This window comes from Emys orbicularis, chromosome 6 (genome assembly GCF_028017835.1).
Source record: "Emys orbicularis isolate rEmyOrb1 chromosome 6, rEmyOrb1.hap1, whole genome shotgun sequence".
Lineage (NCBI taxonomy): Eukaryota > Metazoa > Chordata > Testudines > Emydidae > Emys > Emys orbicularis.
In genome coordinates this window covers 47,125,594-47,139,037 of record NC_088688.1, presented here as the reverse complement: position 1 = coordinate 47,139,037, position 13,444 = coordinate 47,125,594, and the positions used below count along the sequence as shown (strand labels likewise).

The window sequence follows — 13,444 nt, the reverse complement described above, 5'->3', positions numbered from 1 at the left end:
TATATGATCTTAAAACAAATACATAGTGTCAAATCTTCAGCTGGTGTAAATTATCACAGCTCCATTGACTTCAATTGACTACATCAGTTGAGGATCTGTCCCTAGTTTCTATGTCTCCTACCGTGTTTAGATATAATTTTTTAAAATTGATAGTATGATTGACTCTGAATTTGTTGGGGTAGAACCCAACGTTCGTGTTTCATTCTTCATATCTAATCTAATCCATGGTATTTTTGAAGCTCCTGTCATTGTGGTATCTAAATGCTGCCCTTATAGGCTCCTAATGGAGAAAAAGAGGGGCCAATATCTGCTCAAAAACTATCACCCTCCCACACACCTGTCTTGAATGCAAATACACATCCTCCCATCACTCTAAAACCACAACTGAACATTTTGCCATGCTGTTCATGTTTAGTAAGCAAGAGCCCTAGTTAAAGATTCTGAAACCCTTTCTATTTAATTCTGTCATGCTGTTGCTTTTGGGTAACATTTTCAAAAGCACCTGAGGGTATGTCTACACTGAAAGTGTGGGGTGGGGGGGGGGGGAGTGGAAGCGGGGTAAGCCTGTGACAGCGAGTCTCAGGCTCATGGGGCTCACGCTACAAGGTTAAAAATAGCAGTGTAGAAATTCCCTCTTGGGCTGGAGCCCAGACTCTGAAACCGTCCTCTCTTGCTGAGTTTCAAAATCCAGGCTCCAGACCAAGCAGGAACATCTGCATTGCTATTTTTGGCTTGTAGTGCAAGTCCCACTAGCCTGAGTCAGTTGACCTGGGCTCTAAGACTCATTGCTGGGGGCGGGGGGGAGAGTTAGTTTTTTGTTTTTGTTTTTTTGCAGTGTAGAATTTGGAGCCTAAGATCATTTTCAGAAGTGCTTTGGCACTTAGGCTAAATCTCACTGAAAGTCACTGGGACTTAGGCTCCAAAGGCTCTTAAGCACTTTTGAAAATATTACCTCTTGTTCTTACCATTGCTTCTCTGGTATTAGCAGAATGAGAAATCCTTCCTTTAAGACTGCAAAATAATCTCATAAGTAGTCAAAAGAAAAACAGCTGTTTAACAGCACACATTTTGAAAAACAGTTTGGGGACCCTTTAGATTTGAAAAGCACAGTATAGATGTAAGCTATCATTTATTTAAAAAAACTAAAAATAAAAAAGTCTTCACACCACAAAAGCTTAGATCAATATATACCACCACAAATCTTTGTATTTTTTTTTTTGAAGTACATAGTAAATTTATATCTTTAAAGGTGACTTGTGAAGGATAACATGGCTTGTCCAGTTTTTCTGTATGATGGATAAAGAAAGCCTGAAAGTTTTTGTTTTTAATTACAAAAATAATCTGCTTGGTTTTATTTACATTAGAAATCAAAGTCCTGTTTGGTCTTGAGTACTTCATAATGACTGTGAAAACTTAAAGCAATAGGGATATTTATAAGAACCAAGAACAAAAACATTAAGTCATCAGAAAGGCAAGAGATTTTTTGTCAGACTGTTTTAAAGCTTTGTTTTTTCTTTAATCTTGTTAATACCTATTTTAACTTCAGTGATGAACATTTTGGAGAAAGCAAGCCTTTGTTAAAGTTTCAACCCTTGCTCCTTCAAAAGATGTTTGAGTATACGGTAAATATCCCTGAGACCTCCCAGATGATTGTCCCTAATTTTTTTTTTTTTTTTGGAGAACAAACTAGATATTCTTGATCCAGGCAAAAACAAGTCAAAAATAATTAAAAAAAAAAAGCCTGAAGACACATTGGTTTATACTATATCTCATAAAAAGTGACAAAAGGCACACAAGCCCCATTTAGAAAAAAAATCCTTTACAGGTCACTTTTTAAAAGGATGAAAGTCTGATTCAACTGGAAAGAGGATTTTCCTCTTTTTAAAAAATAAAAATAAGACTGGTATAATCATGATTTTAGTAGAAGCACTTTGCGAGAGATAGTGAGCCAAGAAAATGGAAGAATTGTATGTAATATATTAATTTGTTTTTAAAGTCTTAAAGCCCTTTTGGTCATTAATGGGTATGGCTGACTCATAGTGCAAATGGTTAATTGTATTAACAGCCATTACTGATCTACAGTTTTACTTCATCTGTAATATACACAATTTTAAGAGGAAGAAAAACTCCCAGTTTTCCATTTCCTTGCAATGTTGATTTACGCAAGGTTCTCAGAAATGTTAACATTCAAATCCCATGGAAAATATACTGAAATCTTCTCAGTTAACTATGAAGGGGTTATTAAAAAAAATAAAAATTCTCTGTGAAAATGACTGAAGTTCATAAAAACATTTTTCTTTTTTAAAGGTACGGAGAAAGAAAAAGTATGAGCACTGAAAGGTATGTATGGTAATGTTAGTATCTAAAAAACAATGCCATTAATCACTAACTTAATAAAACCAATCTATGTAAAATAATGTAGTTGAGTCATCACATTTATTTGACTTGTTGCCTGATCTACTGATTGTGTATTATTTATATTGATTACTTACTGATTCCCCATTAACATTCTGAGACTTGGTAGGTTCTTGTCCCAAGATCAGGCCCTGTAGTATTAGAATTACTGTTCAGTTGAAAACCCCAATGTGCACAGTTGCAACAAGCACACTTAGGAAAAGCCTTTTGAATTTGAAATAGTTTTATTAACACAATTTTGTAAAGTCACAAACACTCCAACCCAGCAAGGTAGATAAAGATAATACAGAATGTGCGTCTGAGCAACCACATACTCACAACGTCCCTTACAAAACGACCCAAAATGTTAGTTGTCATTCTCACCATCACCATCATTACCAGTACTCATCATCCTGGCATCTCCCAAAAGTTACATCTTCCAAGGCACACCGACTGAGATACAATTTTATAATGTGTTACATTGACTACACTATGCCTAATGCATATTCAGTAGGGATTTCTCCCCTTTTTCTTATTTGTATTTCCTCACCCTACTAATGTTGGGGGGTGCCCTTCTTCCATATGTTACTAGTCTGTTTACCTCAAGCTTATTAGCATATATGTCAGTTAGTTACCATGGCACTCCTGTGGTCAGACATCTGCTGATGTTCCTAATTTAAAATATCCCAAGCTGGTATAAACTAGCATCTTGTGGTTACCTGTCAGCAGTTCAGTCATTACAGCATTCTTTCTTGTGATATCTTATGATCTAGGGTTACTCCTGGTTAGCTGCTTATGCTAAGGCTTTTGGACCTTATGTCTTGTTTAGCTAAGCTATTAGGCCTTGTAGGATCATGTAACGATGCTGGTTCTGGTGGGACCCAACTGAGAGTGCCAATCCAGGACAAATTGCTTAAAGCAGGGCAGTTACAGCCCAAGGCTGGGGTTTCTATGCACACCAAGGCAAACCAAACCATCCAAACAGAGAGGACTTCGGTTTTACCTCACTGGCTAACCACAAGTCACACAAGCAATTCCCTTAGACGCTCCCGTTTCCCAGTGTCACCACCAGTGCCACTCGTTATGGGGACAAATGGTTATGAAAACCAACACCCCAGTAAAAGAAAAAGGTTCCCTCGATCCCAAAGGACCAAGCCCCAGACCCAGATCAATATACAAGTTAGATCTTACCCACAAATCACGCTGTTGCCAATCCTTTAGAATCTAAAGGTTTATTCATAAAAGGAAAAAATATAGATGAGAGCTAGAATTGGTTAAATGGAATCAAATACATACAGTAATGGCAAAGTTCTTGGTTCAGGCTTGTAGCCGTGATGAAATAAACTGCAGGTTTAAATCAAGTCTCTGGAGTACATCCACAGCTGGGATGGGACATTCAGTCCTTTGTTCAAAGCTTCTGTTTGTAGCAAAGTCCCTCCAGAGGTAAGAAGCAGGATTGAAGACAAGATGGAGGAAATGCAGCAGTCTTTTATAGTCTCTTGTCATGTGGCCTTTCTTTCTTTGTTCCAAAGACAAGCATTCGGGCACATGGCAAGAAAAAAACCTTAGAGTTCTGTCCATAGGCATGTTCCTGCATACCTTGCTGAGTCGCAAGGTGTATCTGCCTTCTTTCAATGGGTCAGTTGTATAGCTGATGATCCTTAATGGGCCATCAAGCAGGCTAGGCAGTGCTGACACCAAATTGTCTGGGGTGTCACCCAGAAGCATAGCACAAGTTTGAAATACAGACAGTATAGAGCCAATACTTATAACTTTAAATACAAAAATGATACATGCATACAGATAGCATAATCATAACCAGCAAACCATAACCTTGTCTTAGACACCTTATTTGACGACTCCTTTTATACAAGATTTGGTGCCACTACAGGACCTTGGTTGCAACGATGATCTATATGGTCCCCGTTCATGTCAATAACGTCACAGCTTATTACTTAACTTATACCAAGACCTTGCCTAGAAAATACCTATACCTATAGGGTATAGACTAACCACTAGTGGCTAAGACATCAGATAGTACAATCCTATAAGTGTTAGTTGATATTTTATGTATATTAGGACAGCTAGTTTTATGTTTAGTAACTTCACTACATAAGAGTCAAGCTTCCTGTCCTTGCCTTCAGGGTCCTGCATAAGTTTTCTCCTACCAGTTTTCCACCCGATTGCTTTAAATGAGAAGAAAGCATCAGGTTTCTTTTCTTAGGCCGTCATCTAGGGAGAGTGTGGGGCTTCTGACATTACCTAAGAAGTAATGGGGAGAGAGTTATGTAAACATCAGTGTAAGCAGCTCTGTGTATTTATAGATATGGAGATATATATGGATTGGTCTTGTGCACCAGTGGATCATCTAAATTATTTACTTTTCTGCTGAACTGTTCTGATTATACTGTAAAGGAATGTTTATCTTTTGCCCCATAAAATGTATACCATCAGCTGCAACTTGTTTTTCTCTTGATGCTGATATAACTTCTCCAGATGTACGTTATAGGTTTGGTGAACTCCAACAGCAGTTCACAAAGTATTTGTGTATAGTGACAAAAATTCTAAGTGTCTTAGGCCTGGGCTTCACTAGACTATTGTGCACCAGGGTAGATATGCTGTTAGACACCGCCCGTGACTGTAAATGGTGCAGCTTCCCCAGGTATCTCCTGAGTCCCAGACCAGTGACTTGTTCTCTTCTCTTCTCCTTAAATTCTGCTAGTCTCCAAGCAAATCAATTTGACTTTTCCACCCTGATATAATCCCATATCTGAAATCTCAGCCATGTGTTCACAACTTTTGACACCTTTCTTCAAACCTTCCCTTTTCCTGCCCCCAATTCACCTTCTGCTCAGGATCTCACTGATTTTTTCAAAGAGAAAACTGACAAAATCTGACATGACCTCATCTTTTCCTTCTTCCGTTCCCTCCTCTTCCCCTCTTATCCACACCAAGATTTTCTGTCTACTTTTCTCCATCAATTCCCTTGCCTGCCCTAGAAACCTTTCACCCCTTGTGCGTCCAACCTGCGCACTGAATGAGGCGGGTCCTGCAGAAAAAATAATTTGCGATCATGTAATTAAAGGTTGTATCACAATACATACACACAAGGTGGAAAGCTTAAGGTTGCACCAGCTACTATAAATGTGGCATTTCCTAACTCTCATGTGTTTAATTTTACAATGTAAAGTTCTTTAAACATAGGTTGGAGTTTTTTTGTGGGTGTTTTCCTGGGGTTTGTTTTTTTAAAGGAAAATAACTAACAAAATCTATTTTGTACAACTGTTACAAACACCCTGTTGTGCATCAACAGCCGTGTTTGAATACTGAAACTTCTACACGGTTTGAGGTACAGGATTAACCATGTTTGCTATCAGCAGGAGAAGATGGTTATCCCACAGGGAGGATGGGCTACTGGCAGCCACATGCTGGATCTGTGTAGTTGTGGAGAGCCTGGCCCAGACTCAGGAGGTGTGGGGGGACTCCTTTCTGTGTGGAAAGAGTGAGGAATGGGCTAATGTGGCCATGTGCTGTCTGGGGCACGGTGGGATAGGCAAGGTAGTTCAACTCACATGGCCCCCTCTTTCTCTCTGAGAGATAGGAGTTTAGCTCCTGCTCCCTGGTGCTCCCAAAGTTGGGGGAGGGATGGGCTACTGGGAGCATGTGCTTGATTGGGTTAGAGAAGAGAGTGGGGCGGGGCCCAGCATTCTCCCTGCCCATCCCCCTCACATTGCTACAGCTCTAGCAGCAACTTGTTCCCAGTGCAGTGCGTGGTGCTGCTGCTGCTTTAGCAGCATTGTAGGCCCAACTTTAGAATGTTCATGTTCAGTTATTATTTTGGCAGTATGCCATAATTTTTCTGAGGAATGTAAGTTACAACAGGGAAATGGCAATTTTAATAATTTATATATCAGCCAAACATGAACACAAATTGGACAAGAAAGAGGCACATCTCTAGCACAAGGGCTTTCTCACTGCCAAATAGCAAAAGCCTATTGCAAACAGTGGAGGTGTAAGAGCTTCTCAATGGAAAGAATCTTTTACAACTGAAAGCGTTAGACAACCATGAGTGTCACGACCAATTCCCTCTGTAATCACAAGACCAGCCTTCCTTTCACATTATCACTGAGGTAAGGTAAGGTTTCCCTTTCCCTGGAAAGGTGTAGCAAAGACAGAATTAATTAAATTTTTGGCAGAAAGCTAGTTTTTCCTTCTCTGGTTCTAGCCATAATTACCGTAACATCTGTTTCTTAGCACCCGTGTTACAGTATTTACATCTGATACTTGGCTCTTGGATTAATTTCCTAATCCTCTCTTCCTTCCAATGTTACACAACACTATGCAGAGAAGCTTATATACAAATGTTTTGGCTGGCTCTATGAATTCAGTTGGTATTAGCATTCTCTCTTGTAAATATTTAAGCATTTATCAACCTAAATCTCATATGTTTTCAAACACTGCCTGAGAAGTGTGACTACAACACCCCATTCCTTTGTTTGGTGGGATTTGCAAACCTCTTTTGTGCAGTTATTGAATGTGCATATATCAGGGATCGGCAACCTTTGGCATGCGGCACGCGGGCCGGGACAGTTTGTTTGCCTGCCGTGTCCACAGGTTCAGTCGATCGTGGCTCCCACTGGCCGCGGTTCGCCGCTCCAGGCCAATGGGGGCTGCAGGAAGCCATGGCCAGCACATCCCTCGGCCTGCGCCGCTTCCCACAGCCCCCATTGGCCTGGGACGGCGAACCTCAGCCAGTGGGAGCCACGATCGGCCAAACCTGCGGACGCAGCAGATAAACAAACCGTCCCGGCCCGCCAGGGTGCTTACCCTGGCGGGCCGCGGGCCAAAGGTTGCCAATCCCTGGCATATATGTTTCTGTTTAATATAAATATACATCCTGACTTCAAAAAAAAAACACCCTCAAACCCACAAAACTTTCTTCTTGTTAAACTGTTAATGAAAAATATTAAATCTTAAGGATGCATCATTCCAAAATGCATATTGGGGAAAAAATGACTAATCTTTATGTTCATTTAGGACATTCAGTGAAATTAACACAGCAGAAGAACAATACAGCTTGTGTCAAGAACTTTGCAGAGATCTTGCTCAGGATCTGCAGAAAGAAGGACTTAAGGTATTTAAATCATTCTTTTCTTAGTTAAAAAAAATCAACCTCTTTATACTGTCAGGTCCCAGGTCCGCAGTGCCCTCTGTTAGCAGTAATGCTTTCTGCATTATCATGCTCTACCTTCTGGCTTCAAGGGATTCTGTTACTTTGTTCCTTGATGATTAGAATAATTTAGACCGAAATTGCATTTAGCTTCAGGGGGCTATCTTGTGAGATCCTTTAAGAAATGAAACCAATCTACCAAGTTATTTAGCATATCGTACGTGTTGTTCTAAAAGCTATGTTCATTAACAGAAGGAGTAGTCAAGCTGCATAAAAAATGGATTGCTTTGAGCCTTACTGTGGCCAAGCATGTAAACTGTAAAGCGATGTATTCCTCCTTGTCTTATTATTAGTAAATATACAGATCCTATAGCATTACTGAGCACAATATACTGTATACACTGAATTTTTACTTATTTTTTGGGAGGAACCCGCACATTATTCAACAGAGATCTTTATTGGTAAAGCAAAGAGTAGCATTCAAAGATTCCTAAAGGTACCAATCAGTCCTCTTCAGCCACGGAAGGTGGTTGTTACACAAGGATATGGGATGACAGCATGGAGAAAAAGCCTCTGTATTGACAAATAACAAAGGGTAAACTTGTCTAAAGCTCTGAAGTGACTTGGCCTATATCCCATTGTTTGCAGTGCTCCTAAGTCTTTAAGTGCTTTTGAAAGAGTTACCCAAACTCTTTGAGTTGGAGGAGAGATATGGTAACGACTTTTAGCTTATCACTTTACAAACACATTTTCAGGTGATTGGGATTTACGGTGCACTTTTTGAATTGCATGTGCACACTTGCCTGTACAAATATTAGGGCAGATTTTCTGCCCTGTTCTGCTCCCTTTGCACCACTCAAGTGATATAAAGGGAGCAAAGACGTTGGAGATCCTTAACTGGGCATTCCCAAAGCACACAAGAGTTCCTGGTAGATGTAGACTTGACATAGCTGGCAGCTGCCCCGCAACTCCCAGTCCAGGAGATGCATGGGAGGTGGGTAGAGACTGGGGAAGTGGCCAGAGTACATTAGCAATATGCATCTGACAGATACAGATAGCCAGCTGGTGCAGGTTAGAGCAGCCCCCAGCTACTCCGCTCTGGCAGCAGGCTATAGCCAGGCAGAAAATCTTATGATAACAGGCTCCATTATAGCCCACCATTTATGCTGTGTCCAGCATAAGTTGGGTGCAGCAGTGAATCTAGCCCCCTGCTTTAAAGTAATTGTTTAGACACTGAAGTAGAGTTCAGCTAAGTGAAAAAATGGCCTATTTACAGAATAAATCACTGTAAAAATTCTTCCATACCATGTATGTTAAGTGTTTTATTTGTTTTCTAGGGTAAAACCGTTACCCTGAAACTGAAGAATGTGAATTTTGAAGTAAAAACAAGAGCTTCCACAGTGCTCGCTGCTGTTTCTACTGAAGAAGAAATATTTGCTGTTGCTAAAGATATGCTAAGGACAGAAATTGACAGTGTTACCCCTCACCCTTTGCGGCTAAGACTTATGGGTAAAATATTTATAACTTTTTTGTTTTCCTTTTTAGGGCAAGATCCCCAAGTCCCTCAGATCAGGCATGCTGCACTCCTGGGAACGGGTAGCATAGTTGGATTTACCCTCCCCCCAATAATCTTGAGACCTGCTGGGGACAAAGCCCCTGGTGCAAATTAGAGCAGTTTCAGTGTTGCTCTAACTTGTCCTGGTGGATCGTGGCTCCTAGGGAGTTGCTCCACCAGCTGAGATTGCTGCCTCCTCCACAACCCCTGCCTGCCCTGGAACACCCTTATGCCAATGTTGGGGTGCCATCCTGTGACATGGGAATCCTCAGCTTTGCCTCCTTAAAGCAGCTTTAAGTCTCCTTTGCACGGCAGCAGGGAAGAGTTGAGTATATGGCTCTATCATTTTTGACAGAGGAATGACCTAAATGATAGTGTTATAACTTGGTGGTGCTATATTTTGTCTGAAGTTAAGATTTCTTGCTGAAATGAATAGTGGTTTTTTTTATTCTAAGTGTAAATAGTTCACTATTCCTTTTAAAAAAAGTAATATCCCAGTTTTAAGAAAAAGTTCAAAGCATAAATATTTTAATGGAAAATTTCATGCCAGACACTCCAGCCAGTAGGAACAGAAGCAGACAAATCAGGGTAAAATAGGGCCCAACTGGGGCCATGCTGCTCCCCAGCTAGACCCAAATTTTTGAAGGGGACACTCCACACTCATTCTGAGACAACTGGGATCCATGCGCTGCCACCCGTTCTCTCCTCCCACACCACGTGGTCTTTGGGAAGAATTGTAGAGAGGAGCCAGCAAGAGACTTCAGCCTCTAGGAGCAGAAGCAGCCGAAGCAGGGACCTCTGAACATTCAGAGACCTTTCTGCAGTTTTGACTGGACTTGCTCTGCCCTTTGCTGATTGGTCTGCTCTTTGCTCCAGCACATCCTCTCAGTCGCGGTCTCTTCACCTCAGCTTCACTCCACACCTACCCCTCTTACTCAGTTCTCCCCTGGCCCCCTTAACCTCCTTCCCTTCCCATTTAGCTGATCCCCCTCCTAACTAAATCCATTCCCCCCAACCCCACCAAAAGCTGTGGAACTAACATGACGTCTTCTGTCATCACATTGATCACTCTGCTTCTGTGTTAAGCCTCTTCACTGTGTCTGTCTTGTCTATCTAGATTGTAAGCTCTTGGAGGTGGGGACTGTCTGCTACTGTTTGTTACAGTCCCTAGCGCAATAGGGCCTCGTTCTGCTGCAATAAACATGATTATTAATTACTGGCATCCAGAAATGAACAACTTTAGAATTTAACTTTCCACATGACTACGTGACGTTTATGGCATCACATGATGTTGCTATGTGGTGTTTTAAGGGCACTGAAATTCCCAGTAAAATTGAAGTAGCTGGCAAATCTTCAGGACTGGTAGTAAAATTGTAATTGCTTTGTGATCAGCTGCTAACACACATTCATAATACAGTTTCTGTTATAAGATACCTATTTATATTGAGTGGCTTTGTATCTTATTAATACCCATTAGTGTTCATTAAGTTTTAGTTTTATTTATCAGTTACAATTACATTTTTATCTGTCTCGTTTGTCATATTCAGGTATACGAGTATCAGGGTTTCTAAATGAAGAAGAAAAGAAATACCAACAGAGGAGCATTATCAATTTCTTAAAGCCAGGAAAGCAAGCAAATGCTTCTCTGCTTCAGCCAGGGAAATCCAGCCATGAACATTTTACAAAAGCTTCAGAAACATCTCACAGAGAGAGTTTTTTTGATAAAAAGCGAGCTGCAAGGCAACAAAGCAACCGGGAGCTTCTTATAAACAAACCTGCAAACAAGCAGAACTCACATGATATAAAGTCATCAGTAAATCCTGTGGACGAAACAAATGACGCCATAGGTTCAGCGAATTTGAATGACTGTCATAGCCTCACTTGCCCTGTTTGCTTTGAGGAGCAAAGAGACAGCGATTTAGAGGCACTTAACAGACATATTGACAAGTGCCTCAATGGGACATTGGTAAAAGATAATGCAGAAATATCAACAAGTGAGAATTCATGGGAGAATGCACATCATTTTTCTCCGGACAGTAAAAAGAAAACATTTGAAATGTGTCAAAAAAATAAAATGAACAAATCAGTGGATACAGTACAGTCAAGACAAGTAGCTGACAACTCTACTAGCAGTAGCACAGAAGCATTCCCTAAAGTAGTAGCTAATACTAGCAAGGAAAGAGAGCATAGTCTGCTTAATGAAACTGCTAGCAACATATACTTAGAACAGAATTTTTCTTCCAAAATCATTTCATTGGAAAATGCAGAACGCTTTGAAAAGTCTGAATGTACAAAAGAAACTCAGCCTTCCTACTCCTCTGGAGCCATCAGAGACAATGTTCTGGTTTGTCCAATTTGTAACGTGGAACAAAAAACAACTGACCTTTCATTGTTCAACAGGCATGTGGATGTTTGCTTAAATAAAGGCATTATCCAGGAGTTGACAGAGCAAATAGTTTGTCCAGTTAAGAGTCAAATTACGGAAAATTCAAAGTCAGTTGGTGAGTATTTAAGTTAAGAATGTCACCTTTTTAAATTGCCCCATCCAATATACAATAGGGTTTTTAAGGAATGGGTTGTACATTTTAGGGTTCTGAGTCTGGTACAGCTACTGAATTTTAAGAACACCTGTCTAAAGGGGTTGGCTATTTCCATTTGAAAAATATCAAATTCCGTTGTATGACATGAACCAGTTTGGTGTATTAGTTTGCCACTAATTGGCTTGCTTTAGTACTTGTCTTTTTGATTATGGAGAGTTAACTTTGGAATTGGCTCGATAAATAGGACAAGATTAGAGACCTACGACTAGTATTTAAGAAACTGTTCAAAGTGCTTCTTTTCTGATCCAACATGAGAGTTTCCAAGCATATTTATAAAGCTACAATAGCAGCATTATACTATATGTGATTGTTTTTACAAAGATGATTTCCTAAAATACTGGTGTAGATCTTCCTAGCTATGCAGACAAGTTGTGGTATAGAAGAAATGCTGCATATTAGTGAAGATTTTTTAATAGTTTTATTCCCAGAAAGACAAACAGTGTAAAACAAACATGAATTTCAGTAGGCCATCTTGGAAATCAACAGCATTACATTTCTATTACAGAAATCTGTGATCACATTCAAATTTATTCCTTAATTTGTTATTGGGCTAAAGGGCTTTTTTGTTTTTACTTATTTTGAATATAATTGACAGTACTAAGGAAATGATCAAATGTTATCTGCTTGGTAAGAGATTCAATCCAACTGCTTCAGAAAATAATAGGAAGGAAATTCTTCATCTAGAACTTTTCTCCTAAAAGTTCTGCTAGTCATGCAGCTCCCTGCTGTGCTCATTGTGTGTTTAAATAATTCATTTTGGATGTTCACAATCGTTCTTTAGGAAGCATGGGCAGAGGACATCAATATATGAATCCCACAACAGGAACAAAAAGGTATGATAGATCTCCTCAAGTGTATATGTACTTGTATTTGAAAGTCAAGCTAGCAAACTGTCCAGTGTTGTAAAAGTTACTTTAGGTGGTTTAATATTTGTTTGTTTTTGGTGGGTTTGTTTGTTTGTTCCTAATGTGTTCTTTTTTTATTTTAGGCCTGGACTAATGACACCACAGTCAACATCAAAGAAAGCCAAACCAAGCAATTCCAAACAAACGATTGAAACATTTTTTAAATGATTGTGTAACACTTTATCATATATGAAGAATTTCATAATCGGTGTTTTATTATTCAAATTAGTTTGGTGCAGGTGAAGGATTGGACTCTGATACTTGTCACTTTGGAACCCCTGTAAACCTCCATTGGAGGAATACAACATTTGAGACAAAAAAATAAGTGATCTAGCAGGGACTAGATCATTGAATTAATTTTCCATTCAAATCATTTTTTCATAATAGTTTTTGTCTAAATTATATCTGTGGAAAAAAGAGCATGCTAAGAGCGGGCTTTGTTTTATCTTGACATAGTGGAGACTCAGGGTATGGAAGTCACCAGCAATTCAACTTAGGTTGCTAGTGACCGACAGTTAATATGTGATGATTGTTAGCCAGTGTAAAATGAATTGGATTGAATTCAGTTTCTAGTGGCCAGATATCCACAGCACAAAACAATTGGTACTCATTTATGTCCATGTTGATATTCTCCGTAGGATTGGGCCCCAAATCCAACTCTCATTGAAGTCAGTGGAAAGCCTGCCACTGACTTCTGTAGGAACTGATGGGCCAGGTTTGTAGGGCTCAGTCCTGAGCAGTGCTTGGCACGCTTGTGGTATGTTGAGTGACCTCAACGCCCACTGACTACAAACACTTTGCAGGATCAACCCCTTAAATG

General features: G+C 39.9%; 1 protein-coding gene across 1 annotated transcript in view; it reads left to right on the top strand.

Moving 5' to 3' along the window:
• Window positions 1-12,792, top strand: part of POLK (DNA polymerase kappa) — a 65,284-nt gene extending 52,492 nt beyond the window's left edge. The window contains exons 10-15 of the mRNA XM_065406265.1: window positions 2,308-2,340; window positions 7,432-7,528; window positions 8,902-9,073; window positions 10,667-11,620; window positions 12,501-12,552; window positions 12,708-12,792. Of these exons, the coding sequence (XP_065262337.1) occupies window positions 2,308-2,340; window positions 7,432-7,528; window positions 8,902-9,073; window positions 10,667-11,620; window positions 12,501-12,552; window positions 12,708-12,792 (1,393 nt within the window). The remainder of the gene's footprint in view (window positions 1-2,307; window positions 2,341-7,431; window positions 7,529-8,901; window positions 9,074-10,666; window positions 11,621-12,500; window positions 12,553-12,707) is intronic.
• Window positions 12,793-13,444: the final 652 nt, after the last annotated feature.